The sequence below is a fragment of the Podarcis muralis genome, chromosome 10 (genome assembly GCF_964188315.1).
Source record: "Podarcis muralis chromosome 10, rPodMur119.hap1.1, whole genome shotgun sequence".
Classification (NCBI taxonomy): Eukaryota; Metazoa; Chordata; class Lepidosauria; order Squamata; family Lacertidae; genus Podarcis; species Podarcis muralis.
In genome coordinates this window covers 57,034,075-57,054,895 of record NC_135664.1, presented here as the reverse complement: position 1 = coordinate 57,054,895, position 20,821 = coordinate 57,034,075, and the positions used below count along the sequence as shown (strand labels likewise).

At 40.3% G+C, this 20,821-nt stretch overlaps 1 protein-coding gene across 17 annotated transcripts in view; it reads left to right on the top strand.

Moving 5' to 3' along the window:
* The window catches only part of BICD1 (BICD cargo adaptor 1), a 126,145-nt gene that overhangs the window by 61,322 nt on the left and 44,002 nt on the right, over positions 1-20,821 (top strand). For all 17 annotated transcript variants that reach the window (XR_013394412.1, XR_013394413.1, XM_077935091.1 and 14 more), the window contains exons 4-5: positions 16,488-16,640; positions 18,914-19,351. Coding sequence is in view for 15 of the 17 variants with exons in the window: in XM_077935091.1 (XP_077791217.1) it covers positions 16,488-16,640; positions 18,914-19,351 (591 nt within the window). In the remaining 2 variants the exon portion in view is untranslated. The remainder of the gene's footprint in view (positions 1-16,487; positions 16,641-18,913; positions 19,352-20,821) is intronic.

Below are 20,821 nucleotides of genomic sequence, written 5' to 3'. Positions count from 1 at the left end.
CTTTATTGCCAGAAGTAATCCTTGGGATTTTCTGTAGATTGGTGAGTTGAGATTGCCTATGTATGCTAAGCAAAGAGGGTGCAGATTTTTATCATGGCACACACAGGGGGCTCTGTATCTCAAGAGCTTACACTGTTTTCACATGAGATCCTAAAGAAAGTGCCTTTTAGTGTTTTTGCTCTGCTGTTTGTAAATATTGTGAATGCAGGGCACACTGCAGAAAGTAAATTAAATGGGCATTCTTAGTAATTCAGACTTTCCATTCTCATTATAGATAAACTATGGAAATCTGCCATTTTGTGCAGATACCAGAGATGTGCTGGTGCAAAAACTACTGCATTCAAACCCTGTTTGGAGACAGGTGGCAGGGGCTTACGCAGGTAAAAATTACCTGTGGCCACAAACACATGCCAACACACTATCTACCATGCACATACACCCTGCCTCACACGTGCATGGCTAGTCGCCAACATACACATGCACAGCAAACATATTGAGGCATCTGATCATAGCCTGCATTTTAATCAAGGCTTATATTTTGATCAGATTCCTGTATTCTAAAAATGAGCTTAAATTCACAAATGTTTCTTTTGAGGCAGGAAACCAGCAGGCAGCTGGCAAGCTCTTGGGCAGAGGGCCCCTCTGGTTTATTGCGGTCATAAAAAGGCTGAGAGCAAAAGGTCACTGACCCTACATATTAATAATCTAATTAAGCTGTAATAAAAGCTGCTAAATTAAGACTTGGTAAATAGTAAGGTTTATTGTTTAACAGAAAATAATGCCATTTGGCCTCTCATCAGATATAGAGCCAAAAGGTCAAAGCATCTGGCTGGCAAGAGGGGGAGTAAAGAGCCATTTTTTAAGCTGTTCCTTGTTCCTTTTAAACTTGAGACTTTTCACTCTGCAAAGGTCTTTTCCTTTTAAAAAGTTATTTATCTTATGTTATGTATGATATTTTGTTGTCTGAATGCAGTAAGCATCTAGAAAGTGAGAAATGTTAGATTCTTATGTTAGATTATTATTTCATTGATGCTGTGTGTGAGAAGGTGAACTCAAGATCTTTGTTTAAGATAAAATTAGCCACCATCTGTTTTAGCCATCTGCTCTACTTTAGAATTAAGGGGGCAAAGGTGATCTGGTAATTAAGGTGCCTTGTCGAGGTTAATGGCTACTTGTTTGCCAATTATAAATAGAAGGAAATATAGCTCTTTGTCTCCCATAAAAGGTAATAGGAAATGGGTGTATCTTTTATGATTGGTTCTAGCAAACAGCCAATAGGAATTTCAACCAGGCTGATTGGACAGAGGCAGCCAAAGGAGGAGCAAGGGGGCTGGGCTGAGGGAATATAAGTGCTGGCCATCAGGGCTGGAGTGGGCAGAGCTTTGGTAACCATATACCACTGTGTCTCTCATTTATTTGTCTGACAAATAAATTATTATTTTAATTTCTCTATTGCTGCGTTGAATATTTCATTCCAGCTAAGCGTTAACCACAAGCAGGGTGCTACAATATCCCAGTGCAACACTGTAAACAAATGCACATGGACATGTTGGCACTCCAAGGGCATGCTGATTGCAGTTCTCACACATACCTTGTACTCACTGGCAGCATGGTAGAGCAATGCCAAGGTGTATAGCCCACTGCTCCTGGTATGTGTTTGGAATCTCTCTTTTTAGGTTTTATACCCAGCCCCAATAACATGTTACTTACCAGAGCATGTGGTGACCTAGCAATATTCCCTCATAGCCACCTAGAATAGTGTTGTAAACAAAACCTGCCCTTATTCCCTTATGGGGTATACAAGAGCCCTTATAGAGTCCTTTGTATGTTCTCCATCGGTCGGAGAAAATAACAGAGGAGAACCAGAGAATACTGAGAAGCAAAGCAGCTTGTAAGCCTGATCTTTATTGAACTGTTGCAACAGGGTGCTCCCCTCACACGCAGGACAGGAGGAGGACCCAGAACAAAGGTGTGCCTCCCCTTATATAGACATTTTGAAATTCCCTGCCCTGGAGCTCAAGACCACCCCCAGAAACATCATACATACAGAAGGGGTGTAGCCGAAGACCACCCCCCAGATACATCATCCCCACATCATAGAAAAGGCGGTCCACAACAGAAATCTGAGTGCTTTGTTTATCTCCTGTCTGCCAGGTTATTTGATAATGCCTTATCTGATTGCCTTTCCTTGGTAGTCTGGCCATTCCTTTGAGATGGTAATCACTTAATTCCTGAGACAATAGGAAGGTTCCCTCACCCTCTCCCTCCTTGCAGAGGAACATTTGGTCAGTTTGGGAGTCAAAATGGTTTCAGGACTGTATTCCTTTGCTGCTCCAGACATGTGGTTTATATATTTATGTACGTGTTTGCTTGGTACATTTATGAACATTTGTTACATATCTAAGACCTTAAAATTCTTATAACAATAGTTAGAACCAGTGTGATTTGATACTTAAGGTTCTCTCAAAGACCCCCCAATGGGAAAATGGACCATTTACATCTCCTCCAGCTTTCTGCTCTCCCACTTGACAACCATCTTTTGTTCATAAATCCTTGCCCAGTTGCCTAGTGTGAGTATAAATCACTTCCAGGTGACCAGGCAAGAAAATTTTTCTATATTGGTAGAAAGTTGCTTATTTTTCTTTATGTTTTTAATGTTTAATATTTATTTTTGTTTTTGTATATGCTGGAAGCCACCCAGAGAGGCTGGGGCAACCCAGTCAGATGGGCAAGGTACAAATAAAATAATCATCACCATCATCATCATCCTCTAATCCTTAGAGTTTGCTGTAATCATATTTGTTGGCAAGTAAGTTAATTTAGTGTTTTTGTGATATAGTAATTGCAGGATAATTTTTGTTGCAAAGTTGCAGTCGTAGGAGACCTGCAGCAAATGCTGGTAAATCATGGGTTGTAAATCAGAGCCAAGCCTGCCCTGCTGTTTATCAAGAACCTACATCAGGCTGCAAAGTTTGCAAAAAGTGTCTCTTCAGCTGTTAATAGCAAGTACAAAAGCTGCCAGTAATTGACTTATCCACCTCAGTGTTTGAGCAGTCTGGAATTGACCTAAGTTATTTTTAACCAGCAAATCAATACACAAAAAGGCGGATCAGCACTCATGTTTCTCAGTATTGCTCTCTCATCTGTATAAATCTAGATGGTTCAGTCATTAGTTATTACATCGGGTGAATTCTAGTAACTTTAAGATGAAAGTTTGTGAGTCGGAGTGTGCTGTGAAGTTAGGTAAATTATTCTGTGCTCAAAGCAACATTGGAAGCACAAGCAAGACATAAATTGTGAAGGATTTCTCTCATTTGACTGAATCTCCACCCATAAAGCTATTTTTGATTGAGCAACTTGCCACACCAGTCACATACTAAGAGCATATAGTATAAACCATAAGTGGGGTAGAGCACCTAATTTTAAGTTATGACATTATTATATCTTGGTTTTTTTCATTTATTCGTTGAATTGGTCCATTGTTTTTTCCTTGTGTTAACTGTACTTCTTGACATGCATCTTTAATAAATCTGTCTTATTATTTTTTAAAAAAACCACACATTGTGACTGTTATTAGAAAAAACTGCTCCTTTTTCCCTTATGGGGTATCCAAGAGCCCATATAGAGTCCCTATGTAGGTTCTCTATCAGGAGAAAATAACAGAGGCCAACCAGAGAGTATTGAGAAGCAAAGCAGCTAGTAAGCATGATTTTTATTAAACTATTGTAACAGGGTCCCCCACTCCTCCCACACAGGGAGAGAGGAGAGGAACCCAGAACATCAGTGTGCAAGCTCTTATATAGACTTTTGAAATTGCCTACCCTGTAATTCACGTCCACCCCCAAAAACATCATACATACATCACAGAAAGAGGTGGTCCCCAGCAGAAATTTGAGTGTGTTGCTTCCCTCCTGTCTGCCAGGATACCTGATAATTCCTTATCTGATTGCCTTTTCTGGGTAGCCTGGCCATTCCTTTGAGATGGTAAATACTTAGTTCCTGAATCTCTTACGCATATTGATAGTGTGCTCAGTGTTAAGTTGTGGGTGAACATATCAGATGATGCAGCGATTTCTCCAAAGCAGCTCTTTATTTGTAAGCTGGAACTGAACTGAACTGAACTGAACTGAACAGCAAGCAGCTCAGTCAGCCTGCTTTTATAGGCAGCCGGCTGTCAACATTGTAACAACAACAACCCAGGGTTTCTTGCCTAAATTAACTGACATGCACCTGAGTGAAAACTATATACACGATACTCCTGGTGGCCAGGGTGAGAACTTTAATACATAACACTCAGCTTAACAGATACTTGCCAGACTGTACAGTGGTGCCCCGCAAGACGAATGCCTCGCAAGACGGAAAACCCGCAAGACGAAAGGGTTTTCCATTTGTGAGTTGCTTCGCAAGACGAATTCCCCTATGGGCTTGCTTCGCAAGAAGAAAGCCCATAGGGAAATCTCTGGGGACCTCTTTTAAATGCTGGCGGTGGGGAGCAAAGCCTTTCCCCCCCTCCGGCCTTCAGAAGAGGTCCAGGAAGGCCGGCAGGGGCCGAAAGGCTTTGCTCCCCACCACCAGCATTTTAAAAGCGGTCCGGGATAGCAGGGAAGCGCTTCCCGCTATCCCGGACGGCTTTTGAAGGCAGGCGGGGGGAGCAAAGACTTTTGCCCCCTGCCGGCCTTCAGCAGAGGTCCTGGACCTCTTCTGAAGGCCGACAGGGGTTGCCCCCCCCCGCCTGCCTTCCTGGGGGCTTTTAAATCGCCCCGGGACAGCGGAGAAGTCTCCGCTGTCTCGGGGTTTTTTAAAATGCTGGGGGTGGGAAGAAAAGCCCTTGTCCCCCCCCCCCAGCCTTCAGAAGAGGTCGGGGGACAGACTGTCCCCGGACCTCGTCTGAAGGTGGTTTCCATAGGAACGCATTGATTGATTTTCAATGCATTCCTATGGGAAACCATGCTTCGCAAGACGAAAAACTCGCAAGAAGAAAAAACTTGCGGAACGAATTAATTTCGTCTTGCGAGGTACCATTGTATTTACAGGGAGGTGTAAACCCCTACAGTCCAAAGACAAATTGAAAGCTTTCCCCATTTCCTTCCTCCTCTCAGATAAATATTTGAGATCAATTTGGGAGAGTCAAAATGGCTTCAGGATTGTTCTTCTGTACTATTTCAGACACGCTTGTATGCTTATGTATGTGTTTGCCTTGTACATTTATGAACATTTATTTTATATATATAAGGCCTTAGAATTCCCATAACAATGACAATATAAAACATGTCCAATTGTCTGTATTTCTTGGTATTTTAGAAAGCTGTTTTGAGCTTGTGATATAGTATATAGTGCTAAGACTCTTTTTCCTTTTTCTTCACTCCCTTGTTTGATTTCATCATCCAATATCCTGTTGGATTGCAGACCTCAGAAATATAACTTGTCTCAGAGAAGCTAATTGGACTGTTTGATCCCTAGAGGTTATTTTGAATCCTTTATTTCTTGATTAGTTGGTCCCCCATTTCTGGCTTGTGATAGAAGCGAGGAACATATTAATGAGTAATTTAGATGTTGCTGTTTTGTTAAGTTTTAGAGCTTGAGGAGGTAATGCATTCATTGAAATATGAAAAGGATGGAAGATGAACAGCTGTATGTTGTTAATCTGAAATGTTGATTTGCAAACATCCAGATGTCATTGTGTCCATGTTTTGGGAATACTTACAATTTGAGGCAAACTACTGAAGGGACAGGTTATGAATCCAGCGTCGTAAGTTTGTATACGTAAGCTTACATCCTTGAGCACGAACAGATATTCCTGTTTCTGCACTCTTATCTTGGGGTAGAAAGGTCACCCCACTATAGGAGTACTCCTGGTCCCATCTCTGGGTGCGTGGGCTGACAGCCTGTCTTGCAAGGTCTTTGCGTCAGCGGGGTCAGGATATTTACAGTCTATAAGATCTGCCATGAATCCTTGAAGAAAGAATTTGGGAAGTTTGGGCCCCTGCTCGGGTGGCTGCACTTTAGGTTTGGGTAACCTGCCCCTTCATTACCCAATGCTTTTACATCTAATGTGATGGGGGGGGGGGGAGTGCTAGGTTTTTTTTTTACCAGACCAGAATAATAATTATGTTACAGTGCTGTTTTAATAAAATGTTCCAAATGAAGGAGTGAAATGTTGCCTAACATTTGGGAGCCAAACTAGATGTGGGACAGGAGATCTATGAATAGAATCACTCGCTTTTTTAAAAAATAACAACAAAAAATGGTAACTAAAGGAGGGAGTAGTTTGGAATCACGCTACACTACTGGGGGAAGTAGGATAACTCTTTCGCCCTGCACCAGTTTTCCAACTGAACTTTGCCTCAAAGTTGCAATTGAGTGGTCTTGACTACTCCAGATTAAGACTAAAAGCTGTACCCTGGTAACTATGAATAATTTACACCAAATTAAGAGGAAAGTATGTTAATCTTCTAATTCAGTTGCTAGCTTATTTTGATTTAACCTTTATTTTAATTGCTATAACATTGGTAGGAATATTTTAACCACAGAATTATTAATTTAGGTTTGGATGACTGGTAGCCTTTGGAGGGTTATGTTCATTTCCTTCCTTGTAATATCATTATATCTTTCTTTATTGAACAGTAGTAGAGAAAAATAACTTTATAACTATGATTTTTAAACTATTGTTTATGTAATCAATTATCTTTCTTTAGTTTATCTTTGATTTGTTACTTGTGTGCTTTGAAGTTTCAGTAAAGTTGTTAAATGGCTAAATTGGTCTTATTTCTGGGAAATGGGCACAGATTCCATTCTAAAAGCAGAAGATTATTGGTGGCCCATTGTGCCCATACAACAGATCAGTTCAGATCGCCAAAATTAGCTGTGAAAGAGAAAAGTAGATTTTGAACTATGCAAAGAGATATCCATTCTACTTGGAATCTCTTTCCTCATGTGAAATACCCATTCTTCCACTTCCTGTTTGGAGCTGCAGTAAGCCCAGTTGCTCAACTATCCTATAATTGTTGCTGAATAAAGTCTTATAGAAGAGCAAAACACATACTGTGTAGAAGACAGATCCTCTGACCTCCTTCCCCTTCAATCTTATATCTTGAAAACCAGGTGTATAGTGTTAGTTGAACTAATTAACATTCCTATCATGGAAGATTTTCTGTTCATTAATTCTGTCTTCTAACCTGCAGGCACACCAGAATCTCCAGTGGCTGCTCTTTTTTTATTTTTTGCAAGCCCAGCAGCTGTTGTACAGTTATCTGCCCAGATCAGAAAAGTTTTAACGCATTGTCTACCATGCTTCACAAATCTGGATGGCTTCTAAAGTACCCACTGTTCCTGTGTTTTGCTGGGGGTTTTATCCCTCTTTTGTTTGTTATGTATTTGACACAGAGCACCCCCTGCACCAACCCCCTCCCATAGCAACTTCAGTGTACAGCAGCGGCGGAAAAGCTTTGCCCATGTTGTGAGCTGGCTTTATGCATCTGCTGAAAAAGTTACATTTGTATAGATGAGACAAAATCCACATGCTGTGCATGACTGCAAGAACGCATAACTGACTCGCTACGAGGTGACCTTACTCAGACAAAGTGTTTTCCTGTGTGGCTAACAGACACTGTGAGAACAAGCTTTCATTCTTACTTTATCATAATGCAATTTTCTTTATCATAATGCAGTTTCTTACTTTATCTTATTTGGTACATTAGAGTGAAAACAGGTTTTTACCAATTACCAACAAAGCAAGTGAAGCATTCATTGCTGCAGCCTCTGCAAAACTATGTACAACAAGAATAGAGTATGATGAAAATCAGTGTTTTACTTCAGCACTTTACAGCTCTTACAGCAGCTCTTACATAGTTTCCTTATAGTGTCCACTAAAATGAGACCTTCTTCGTAAACCATTTCTGTGAATGGCATCCATGAAAAACATCCTTTGTGTTGGTTCCCACTGAACAAACACCACTTTGGCTTCTAGTTTGTTACTATTATACAACTCGCATAGTTTTTCATGAAACAGAAATAAAAATAAAGACTTTGCCTGTTTTTCTGGGACAGTTATGACAATATACCAAAGAGAAAATGATGTCCTAATGATAAAGGCAAAAGAGACAATGCTATGCATTACAATGTGTGCTTGGATTCCATTCTCCATGAAGATTATGCTTTATGCCTTAATTCTCTCTTTGACTGAAACCCTAAAACTCTTTATCAATTTGGCACTTTCATGATACTGCAAATAGGTTCTTGGCTCTTATCATCCAATCTAATAGTTTGTTCTGTGATTTCTCTCAGCACCCCTAAGTGAAAAATGGCAGTGATGAAAATGGCAGGAAGGTGGATAGTGAGAAACCCATGCACTCCACTTTAATGACTTTTTAAATGTATGATTCTGTGCCAGGCAAGCTGTTTACTTTTAGCCATTCTCAACAGCCAAATCCAGTCAGCATCCAGGAAGAGGACACAGGGTCATTCGGAGGTCAGACAGTGGTCTCACTCTTTCATTGTAATGGTCAAATCCACTGCTAAGCTTCAGGATTCAATGAGGTATTGGGTGACAAATGCTTCAGATATATATAGCTGCCTTTTGCAGCTTCCCTATTTGCTGGGTTGTTTTTTATAGAAAAACGAAGGTGACAATATTGTCATTGACATTGTTAAATTATTGTTTATCATATTTTAGTATGGTGCACCAACTTCTTGTATAGATGGATGGCATCCAATATTAGCTAGAATAGACTCTTTGAAATAATTGATTTAAATGGGTGTATTCTGACTAATGTTGAATATCACCTACTTTCTGTTAGGCAATATCTTCCCAATCTTCTGACCCAAATAGATTAATTCCTGTTTCCACTAAAACACCAAAAGGGGTTCTCTAATGATTAATAATAATAATAATAATAATAATAATAATAATAATAATAAATGTCAGCAATAATTTTTCTCAAACATAACAACTTGGTCTCCAACAACTTCAGCAACCATTCCTTCATATTAAACAATAATATGTCTTTCCATCTTTGTCCACACAAGAGTCTTTTGAAAATTTATCCTGATTTTTAACTGGATAGTGTCTAACAAGTTGGTGTCTAACAAGTTCAATACTTTGGGTCCATTGCTACTTTTGCCCCAAAAGTGATAATGAAGCCTCGTTTCCACAGTTGACCAGTAGCCTGCCAAATTCTGAAGGCATATTTGCTATCTGTGTAGATGTTAATGTCTTTGCATGCCTTTGTTAGGGCGTTCAGTTCAGCTATCTGTGCACTACACCCAAGGTCCTGTGGTTCGGCTTTTAGAACTTTAAATTGGCCACAGTATATCAAGATTTACTCATTCCATTTATAATTCTGGAGGACCCATTGACAAAAGGATTAGTTTTGGGTTATGTAGGACCACATCAGTAGATCTTGTCTGGGTTTGTCCTGGAATTGTTCTATCTGGATCCCCCCCCCCCCGCCCTTCCATCCTAAGTAGAGGGAAACAAAGTTGCGGGATTAAGGCTTGTGCATCATTAAATAGATAAATTTTAGGCAGCTAACAAAATGGATCCACATTTTTTCAGTCTTTTTGCTGAAAAACCATGAGTGTGGTTTTGTAACAAGAAGACTATTACAATGTGGGACACTTTAAATGGGTGGCCCAAAACTTTGTTTGCCATTTCCACCAACTAGGCAGTGGCCTCTACAGCTCGCAGGCAGCCCCCTGCTCCTTTTGCTTCTGGGTCCATTTGGGCAGGAAAATATGCTATATAGGGTATTTTGAAGGATCCAGGGGTTGAGTTAATATATCAGACCCTACTCTCCTGTCTTTCAAGGACAAAAAGAGTGAATATTTTAGGAAAAAATGGTAGGCTCCAACCAGGGGCTGTGGAAAGAGCAATTTTAAGAGCCTTGAAAGCTGTTTCATCCTCTTTGTTTCATGAAACAGGTTCAGGAGAATCCTTTACAGCGAGTGTCACTCATGGCTTGGCTAATTCACCATATGTTGGTCTTGTTATAGGAAAATCCTTGGGCTCACTTGGATTGCCAAACAATCCAAGCCAGGAGTATAGGAGCAAAACAGCAGCCTGTAGGCCTGATCTTTGTTCAAAAACTGTTGCAACAGGTCTTCCATCCACCCCATAGAAAAAGCACCCCTGAACAAAGGGGTGCTCCCTCATTTATTGTTGTTGTTTAGTCATTTAGTCGTGTCCGACTCTTCGTGACCCCATGGACCAGAGCACGCCAGGCACTCCTGTCTTCCACTGCCTCCCGCAGTTTGGTCAAACTCATGCTGGTAGCTTCGAAAACACTGTCCAACCATCTCGTCCTCTGTTGTCCCCTTCTCCTTGTGCCCTCCATCTTTCCCAACATCAGGGTCTTTTCCAGGGAGTCTTCTCTTCTCATGAGGTGACCAAAGTATTGGAGCCTCAGCTTCACGATCTGTCCTTCCAGTGAGCACTCAGGGCTGATTTCCTTAAGAATGGATAGGTTTGATCTTCTTGCAGTCCATGGGACTCTCAAGAGTCTCCTCCAGCACCATAATTCAAAAGCATCAATTCTTCAGTGATCAGCCTTCTTTATGGTCCAGCTGTCCTTCACATATGCAGTCCATCATTTGATGCTACAGCCAATCAGTTATGAACATGCATGGCTGAACCAGTATTCAGTCTGAGCAATGAAAAGCAAGGGGCAACAAATGCAAAGCACTTGTATCTGGAATATAAGGAAAGCTAATTTGTAGTAGTCTGAATAGCTACATACCATAGATGCACACTCTAAATATTTTGATAATAGCAATTTAACTTGAGCATTTCTTCAGCACTGGAGATTGATGTGCACATTTTATGATTAAATGCAAAATCCAGCAGAAACAAAACAAACCTTCCAACCCTTTCAAAAAACCCACCCCCTCTTTCTCAATGCCAATATTTAATTGGTTTAATTATAACCATTCCAACTTTCTCTCCTGGTGATTGGAATTGCAAAATACTCAAGGCATCAAAATAAATACTTGTATAATTTTAGCTCCACCTAATGGGTTATGTTGGTGTTGACAGACACAGACAATCTCCACTATAATATCTAAAAAATGTTTTGCCAATGTATTTTGAAAAATGTCTGGCTGTTGGATATGAGAAATTAAGCTCACTAACACTCTGGAAATGCAGTTCCTCTTGGATTAAAAAAAAATGACTGGTCAACTGAATCTAGTCCTTTCCATTTTCCCTTCCTGTACTATGGCTAACAACGCTCCATCCCTGCTTCTATTATTCTTGTGGCACTTTTTCTTTAGCTGCAGCAATCCCTGAAATGCAGGACAGTCTTTGTCCTCCATCTTGGCAGTGAGATTCTAACATGTACATCTCCACGCTCCCTAATGATATCTTGCCTAGCAGCCAGAAGCCATATTCCCTGTTTTCATTTTTAAGACACTTGTGATTGGACGTTCATAGCCTGATTCTGTGTATGTTGTTTTTTTTTTGGAAGGAAGGCTCAGTGAATCCAGTGGGACTTACTCCCAAGTAAGTCTGCATAGGAGCTCAACATACAATATTGTTACTACTAGTGCTACAAGAGAATATGACATTTTCAGGACACTAGTCTGGTCAAAACATTTAAAGGGCTAAATAGCAAAATCGAATTCCTCAAGGCTGTCACAGTTGCTTGTGTTTGGGGAACGTAAGTTGCTTTCACATGAGGATATGATAGACTCATGTTTGTAGCTTCGAGAACACTGTCAAACCATCTCATCCTCTGTCGTCCCCTTCTCCTTGTACCTTCAATCTTTCCCAACATCAGGGTCTTTTCCAGGGAGTCTTCTCTTCTCATGAGGTGGCCAAAGTATTGGAGCCTCAGTTTCACGATCTGTCCTTCCAGTGAGCACTCAGGGCTAATTTCCTTAAGAATGGATGCGTTTGATCTTCTTGCAGTCCATGGGACTCTCAAGAGTCTCCTCCAGCACCATAATTCAAAAGCATCAATTCTTCGGCGATCAGCCTTCTTTATGGTCCAGCTCTCACTTCCATACATCACTACTGGGAAAACCATAGTTTTTACTATACGGACCTTTGTTGGCAAGGTGATGTCTCTGCTTTTTAAGATGCTGTCTTAAAGGTTTGTCATCGCTTTTCTCCCAAGATCTGCAAATCTGCCCATTTGACTTCACTCTCCAGGATGTCTGGCTCAAGGTCAGCAACTACACTACCTGGGGTGTACGAGCCATCCATACCTTTCTGGTATAATTCCTCTGTGTATTCTTGCCACCTCTTCTTGATGTCTTCTGCTTCTGTTAGGTCCTTACCACTTTTGTCCTTTATTATGGTAATCTTTGTACGAAATGTCCCTTTCATATCTCCAATTTTCTTGAACGGATCTCTGGTTCTTCCCATTCTGTTGTTTTCCTCTATTTCTTTGCATTGCTCGTTTAAGAAGGCCTTCTTGTCTCTCCTTGCTATTTTTTGGAAATCTGCATTCAATTTCCTGTATCTTTCACTATCTCCCTCGCATTTTGCTTGCCTTCTCTCCTCCGCTATTTGTAAGGCCTCATTGGACAGCCACTTTGCTTTCTTGCATTTCTTTTTCATTGGGATGGTTTTCGTTGCTGCCTCCTGTATAATGTTGCAAGCCTCCATCCATAGTTCTTCAGGCACTCTGTCCACCAAATCTAAATCCTTAAACCTGTTCCTCACTTCCACTGTGTATTCATAAGGGATTTGACTTAGATTGTATCTTACCGGCCCAGTGGTTTTTCCTACTTTCTTCAGTTTAAGCTTGAATTTTGCTATAAGAAGCTGATGATCTGAGCCACATTCCGCTCCAGGTCTTGTTTTTGCTGACTGTATAGAGCGTCTCCATCTCTGGCTGCAGAGAATATAATCAATCTGATTTTGATGCTGCCCATCTGGTGATGTCCATGTGTAGAGTCATCTCTTGTGTTGTTGGAAAAGAGTGTTTGTGATGACCAGCTTGTTCTCTTGGCAGAACTCTATTAGCCTTTGCCCTGCTTCGTTTTGAACTCCAAGGCCAAACTTGCCAGTTGTTCCTTTTATCTCTTGACTCCCTACTTTAGCATTCCAATCCCCTATAATGACTCCCTACTTTAGCATTCCAATCCCCTATAATGAGAAGAACATCCTTCTTTGGTGTCAATTCTATAAGGTGTTGTAAGTCTTCATAGAATTGGTCAATTTCGGTTTCTTCAGCACCAGTGGTTGGTGCATAAACTTGGATTACTGTGATGTTAAAAGGTCTGCCTTGGATTCGTATTGCGATCATTCTATCATTTTTGAGATTGCATCCCAATACAGCTTTTGCCACTCTTTTGTTGACTATGAGGGCCACTCCATTTCTTTTACGGGATTCTTGCCCACAGTAGTATAGACATTTTAAATTGCCCACCTTGGAGTCCAAGAACACCCCCAGATACATCATATCTACATCACAGAAAGGGCGGGCTAAAGCAGAAATCTGAGTGGGTTCTTTACCTCATAATCTGAGTGGGTTGTTTACCTCCTGTCTGGCAAGTTACCTGTTAATGTTTACTGGATTGATACCCTGGGGAGCCTAGCCAGTCTTTTGTAATGATAAGTACTTAGTTCCTGAGCCAGGTCACAGGCTCACCCTATTCATACACAGACATACCCTTAAGACAGGATTTGTGAAGGAAAAGACAATGGGGAAGCTCCTCCATTTGACCTTGCAGAGAAAACACCTGGTCAGCCTGGGAGTCAAAATGGCTTCATGGCTGCTCTCCTGTGCAGCTTCAGACATGTGGTTTATATATTTATGTACGTGTTTGCTTGGTACATTTATGAACCTTTATTATATACATAAGACCTTAATTTATTTATTTCACTATTATTTTGTATCATTTTTTTCTTTTCATAATAATAATTGCATAAATCAAAACAAGAGAATAGACTCTGTCCTCAGGGATGAGACATGCAAGGGAAGGGAGTAGAGAGGGGGAAATGTAAATTGTTTTAATATCATATTTTAAATTGCTGTAAAGTGCCCTGAGACCTTATGGTGAAGGGTGGTTAATAAATCATATTATTATGAATATATGAATAAGAGATGAGAGTTTTAGAATGTCAGACTGATGGGTGAGATTTTAGCAAGTATTTAAATCTGTTTAAGACCAAACTGATACAGCACTGGTGTTTCAACTGATTAGAAATTGTGCAAACTGGCAGCATCTTTTGGTGTCCGCCTGCTGTCTAATTTTAGTTTGTAAACTCATTGGGGCAGGGACCTTTCTGCTACACTCTAAGAGCCTCCATGTGTATGGACTTCACACATGACACTTAAAACATGTTGCTATTTATATGAGTCATCTGTGAACTGCCTTGATGATGTATCTAAGTTACTTTGAGCCCAGAAATCCACATCCATAATAATTCAGTCTGAAACAATAACATAATTACTGCAGGGTAGTGGAAACATTCAGATTTGAAGCAATTAATGTGATAATGATTTATCAGCATGAAACCATGAACATGCTTAATCCTAATGCCCTAATAAGTAGTTCCCAATGGGTGGTCTGCAGACCACAAGGCTCTGTGGCACCAGTCACATAACAAAAACTACTATAGAGATTTTCAAAAGTAGGGGGTCCATGGCTTGGCATTTGAAAAATAGTGTCCACAGTGTTTAGCTAATTGAGAACCACTTCCCTAATTCATTCACATCCTTTAAAGACTAAAAATATTGGGGTCTTCTAAAAGGGTGTAAGGTTCACAAAGTTAAAAAGATTTAAAGATATATTTATTGTTTTAAAAGCTTAAACATTCAATCAGGATGGACCATCAGATTACCATTCTTTTTACAAGGTGTGCTTGATGTTACCTTTCTTGTTTATTCCGGAAACCTGGGGTAAAGGGGTTAGAAGTGTCATAAATCCCTAGCTTAATTTACACCACAATAACATCTCTGTCTGACAGGAGGAAATCTGCTCCTTTAGGGCAAGTTAAGTTTTCATGGGAGGGTTTTCACAAGGTCAACCTCTGTAATGCCAATCGCTATCAATTATTGCAGCCCAGGAGTCAGGAAGTCTGATATTTAAATTCATGTCACAAAGAAGAGTAGGCCAAAGAGAGCTTGATCCCACTGTGCTAGACTCCCAAATCCAGTTGTGAACAAAAGAAAAGGGTGCAATGTCCTGTCATGCTTACATCACTCTGGACAGCATTGGTGATACTTTGGAGCAGCAATATTTTGGCCTTTGAAAAATAGTTTATGCCCTTGCTGTCTTTGGAGTCTTCTTGTAGTCTTCCCTGGACAGTGTCCTACTTGCTGTTGTTGGCTGTTTGCATGAAGCAAGAATGCATTTTTCTGTTGAGAAATCGGCCCACATATATCATTAGAAAAGAAGTAAGTTTTCTTCCAGTGTTTGTGCTTGATATTTTGCAAGAGGCTTTTACTTTTACACTGGGACACAAATTGCTGGGCTCTGGAACTTGCATTCCTTTGTCAAGGTTGTTAGTAGTTATCTCTGCAGGACAGACTTCATTGCTCATTGTTCTGCTTTAAACTCTTAGAGGAGTGAAAGAACACTTAGTAATTGTATTTGATTCCATCCTTTATTCAGTAAATGAAAGTAATGAGATTCTAAAAACTGTGAGAAGGGGGAGGAGGTGATTTTTTCAGCTCAAAAGAAAAGTTTAATCAGGGCTATATTGCTTGTTTTTCCTTCCACCTTTACCTATTTGTGGAGTTTGAGTGGCATTATAAATAGCAGGCATGTCTGGTTGAACAGATTTTTATGTATATGTTAAGTTTACCATTACTGTTTTGCTGGTGTTGTAAGAAAACAACTTTTCCCTTTTCCCTTATGGGTTGCTCAAGAGCCCATATAGAGTCTTTTTGTAGGTTCTCTATCAGTAGGAGAAAATAACAGAGGCCAGCCAGAGAATATTGAGAAGCAAAGCAGCTAGTAAGCCTGATCTTTATTAATTGTTGCAACAGAGTGCTCACAACCACACGCAGGAAGCAGGAGGGACCCAGAACAGTGGTGTGCAAACTCTTATATAGATATTTGAAATTGCCTCGCTCAAGACACCCCCCCAATACATCATACATACATCACAGAAGGGGCGGTCTACAGCAGAAATCTGAATGTGTTGTTTTTCTCCTGTCTGCCAAGCTACCTGATAATGGATCACTGATTGCATTACCTGGGCCATTTGGCCGCTTTTTTGTGATGATAACTACTTAATTACTGAATCCAGATCACAGGCTCACCCTATTCATACACAAACACACCCTTAAGACAGGATTTGTGAACAAAGAGACAATGTGTATTCCTCGCAGAGAAATATTTGAGGTGGCTGAAAGAGTCAAAATGGCTTTAGGACTGTTTTCCTGTACTGTTTCCAGACATGTGGTTTATATATTTATGTATGTGTTTGCCTTGTACAGTTATGAACATTTATTTTATATATATAAGACATTAAAATTTCTATAACACTGGAAATGAAACAATGACAATATATTTCATTTCTTTCTCCTTTTCAGAGCAATGAAATGGCAGAGCTGCAGAGAATTCGGATGAAAGATGAGATAAGAGAATACAAGTTCAGAGAGGCAAGACTCCTTCAGGACTATACAGAACTTGAAGAAGAAAACATTACATTGCAAAAGTTGGTTTCCACGCTGAAACAGAACCAGGTGAGCACTAACTAGATTTTCAGAAACAGGTTGCAAAAGGAACAACACCAAGATCTGAATTACATACCATTTTTGAATACAGTATACATTCATTACCAGATAATGGGAGCAAGCAACAGAACACACTGTTGAAGGAGGTTTGCCAGAAAACATGCTTTGCATGCAGAGGGTTCCAAGTTCAGTGCCTGGCATCTCTTGGTTTAAAAGGGCATTTATATAGTTGGGCTGGAAGCAACTTTATTTCTTAATTTTATTACCATACATTTGTATGGTTATAGTGCTGCTGCAAACCCACATTTGGCCAGCCTGCAACTCAGCGGTAAGTTCTGACCCGCCAGCTGAAGACCAGTAACTTAGTTGACCAGTGCCACAAAATATTGTTAATGGTTTAAAATATGGAATAAAATGTACTGTAAGTGGTGGATGCTGAACCCACAGAAAAGAGTAATCTGATTACTCCACATGATTAGATTGCAGTCTATCATGTGACAGCTCTGCTCCATTAAGAGATTTTAAAATGCCATGAGTTGTGAGCTGGGTGTATAGTTTGGCTAAATGTTTTGATGTCAATTTAGCAGTTGCTAGCTCCAGCCCACCACCACCCCTTTGTGAAGCATTATTAAGCCTTAGGGTCAGGCTCTGAAGATGGGTGGGGAGTTGGCTGCCAAGCCAATTGGGCCAGAAGCTTATGCAGGGTCCAAAGAAGGAAGCAGTTGTTTGTGAGAGAACATTTCCAAAACTGAAGGGAGTCTCAGAAGCAATCTGTGATATTGCATGCTTGTGGGTATGATGTTCAAAGCAATAAAGTCAAAATCCCATTGGGGACTCGCAAGCACTTACACTTGCCTAAAATAGCTCTTTGGAACCCAGACTATATTTAGAAGTAATTGCTATCCAACATTATTCTACCCTATAAACACAAATAGCAGATTGTAAGCAGAGGCTGTGTTTCATTTTCTTTCTTTCTTTTTGTAAAAATGGACAATTTCTAATCACTTTTGTTTTTTTGTTATGCAGAAAATTGCTCCCATTTTCAGCAAAAAAAATTCGCTGCTAATTATACCATAGATAAAGAGCTGATTAACTTCTGAGATTGCTCATTATATAGTAATTGTGTTACTTGAATAGTATATAAATATATGCTGTATCTTTAACAAAGGAATTAACTTATGTTTCTGCTGCTTGCAAAGAGCCAACTGTCTCTCATTATAAATGAATATTGATCAGCTTGACTAGTGATTTTGGACATGTAGTTTCCAGGGAACATTTATATATTTCTATGCCATCTTTCAAACCTTTACCTTCTCACAATTTTATTTTGCTGTGTCTGCTTTTATTCATAACATTTTATTTAACCAATTTTTTATTTAATCATTCTTAACATACACAAAAAGATGATTGACAAAATAAGTCATATGTATGTCTCAATTAGTATTTTCATTAAAACCTTTTGCTCAGTTGCTTTTGTTACACCATTTTCCTTAAAAAAACAACAACTTACCTGATGTGTTTTTGAGCAATTTTCTCTCTCAGTGTTCCCTGAATTCATGTTTTTATGTAGTGAACATATATTTTTCATTTGTGTCTTTAAAGTTTTTTTTAAAAAATGGTTATAGAGTCATAGTATCATAGAATTGTAGAGATGGAAGGGACTATGGCGGTCATCCAGTCCAACCCCCAGCAATGCAGGAATCGTTTTGCCCAACGTTGGGCTGAAACCCACAAATCTGAGATTAAGAGTCTCATGCTCTACAGATTTGAGTTAATACATTTTTCCATATATGTCTGTAAGCCTTGGGCTAAGCAATATGTATAAGCACCTGAAACATCTTGGGTTTTCTGTTAAATTACAAAAAAATACTTTGTCACATTTGATGGTACAAAATCAATACATTTTAGTTAAGAGGTAAATTTCATGAAATATGCCTGATAATATTTATTCTGAAAAACTGTTAACCTCCCCCTGACTTGGTTTGCACTACATAATCATCATTATGAAAGATGTAACATATAACAAACTAACGATAGAATTACAATGGTTTCAGGGCATCTTTCTACTGACCAGTTTATATAGTCAGTAGAATCTGAGTCCTTTCTCCATCCAACAATTTTAAGTACGTATGTTCAGTCTTTCTTTTCTCTCTCTCTCTCTCTCTCTCTCTCTCTCTCTCTCTCTCTCTTTGGTACCTTAGTTTAACAGATGCAGCAAATGGCAGGTTGTTTGTAAATCCAACTTTTAGTATTTTGAATGTTCTTTATCTTACCTAATTCAGGTTGAATATGAAGGCCTGAAACACGAGATAAAACGATTTGAGGAAGAAACTGTATTGCTTAATAGCCAGCTAGAAGATGCCATCCGGTTAAAGGAGATTGCGGAGCATCAACTAGAGGAAGCCCTGGAGACGTTAAAGAATGAGAGAGAGCAAAAGAACAATCTGAGGAAGGAACTCTCCCAGTATATCAATCTAAATGATAGCATGTATAATAACCATATTAATATCTCGGTAGATGGATTAAAGTTTGGAGAGGATGGGAACGAACCTAATAATGATGACAAAATGAATGGACACATTCATGGACCCCACATGAAAATGAATGGTGACTTTCGGACTCCCACAGTTAGGAAAGCAGAATCACTGCACCCAGTCTCAGATCTCTTCAGTGAGCTCAACATCTCTGAAATGCAAAAACTGAAACAGCAGCTCATGCAGGTAACATTTGACATGGACCATTAAAAAGGGAGTTTCATATAATGTACCAGATATTGGGCCCAACTACATTTTGCATCCACACGGTGGGAGGGTGCTTTGTAGTTCTGGTAACCGCATAGGAGAAAGAATTCCACCAGATGTGCTTTTTCCCATTATAGTGACAGAAAAAATGACAGATGCAGAATTTTATGTTCTGTGCTGCTTTGACAAGCCTATGCCTCCCTGTTTTATCTTGCCTTCCTTTTTATTCTCCTCTCCTGTGCCCTGTGCCTAAGTTTTCTTCAACTATATATACTATATGTACCTCTGCATCTACAGTTTCCTCCTATGCTGCATCTACTGTTTCCTCCTAAAGGTAAAGGTAAAGGTACCCCTGCCCGTACGGGCCAGTCTTGACAGACTCTAGGGTTGTGCGCTCATCTCACTCTAGAGGCCGGGAGCCAGCGCTGTCCTCAGACACTTCCGGGTCACGTGGCCAGCGTGACGAAGCTGCTCCGGCGAACCGGCACCAGAGCAGCACACGGAACGCCGTTTACCTTCCCACTAGAAAGCGGTACCTATTTATCTACTTGCACTTAATTGTGCTTTCGAACTGCTAGGTGGGCAGGAGCTGGGACCGAACGACGGGAGCTCACCCCGCCGCGGGGATTCGAACCGCCGACCATGCGATCGGCGAGTCCTAGGCGCTGAGGTTTTACCCACAGCGCCACCCACGTCCCTCACTGTTTCCTCCTATGTGCATACAATTCCTTACTTCCTTTAACTATCCTGATCCTCAGGCAGCCTCCCTGGATTCTTCTCCTGTGCAATCCTGTCCCTCCACTCCACCTACTTATAGCCCAACATTGCAGATACATATATTTATAGAGTTAGGATAAAGTTTGCTTTTTTACATACAGTTTAAATTATTTTTCCATAGAAGCAGATGAGTTTCAAGTTATAAGTTTATGGGTGCTAGACACTCTTAAATTTCCAGTGTTACAACTGGGAAATAGCTAGACCAGCCAGACCAGTGTGTATTAGAGTTACTGGTATTTGTATTAGGACACACCTGTGTGTATTAAGCTGTAGGACATCTAATTTCTGTAATAGCTAATTAAGCTAGACTTAATTCCTCTGGAATTAGCTAATTAAGCAAGGCTAACTTCCTCAAGGGACGCGGGTGGCGCTATGGTCTAAACCACAGAGCCTAGGGCTTGCCGACCAGATGGTCGGTGGTTCGAATCCCTGTGGCGGGGTTAGCTCCCTAGCAGTTCGAAAGCATGTCAAAGTGCAAGTAGATAAAATTGGTACTGCTCCAGCAAGAAGGTAAATGGCATTTCCGTGCGCTGCTCTGGTTTGCCAGAAGCGGCTTAGTCATGCTGGCCACATGACCCGGAAGCTGTCTGCGGACAAACGCCAGCTCCCTCATCCTATAGAGTGAGATGTGCGCCAAAACCCCAGAGTCGTCCTCGACTGAACCTAATGGTC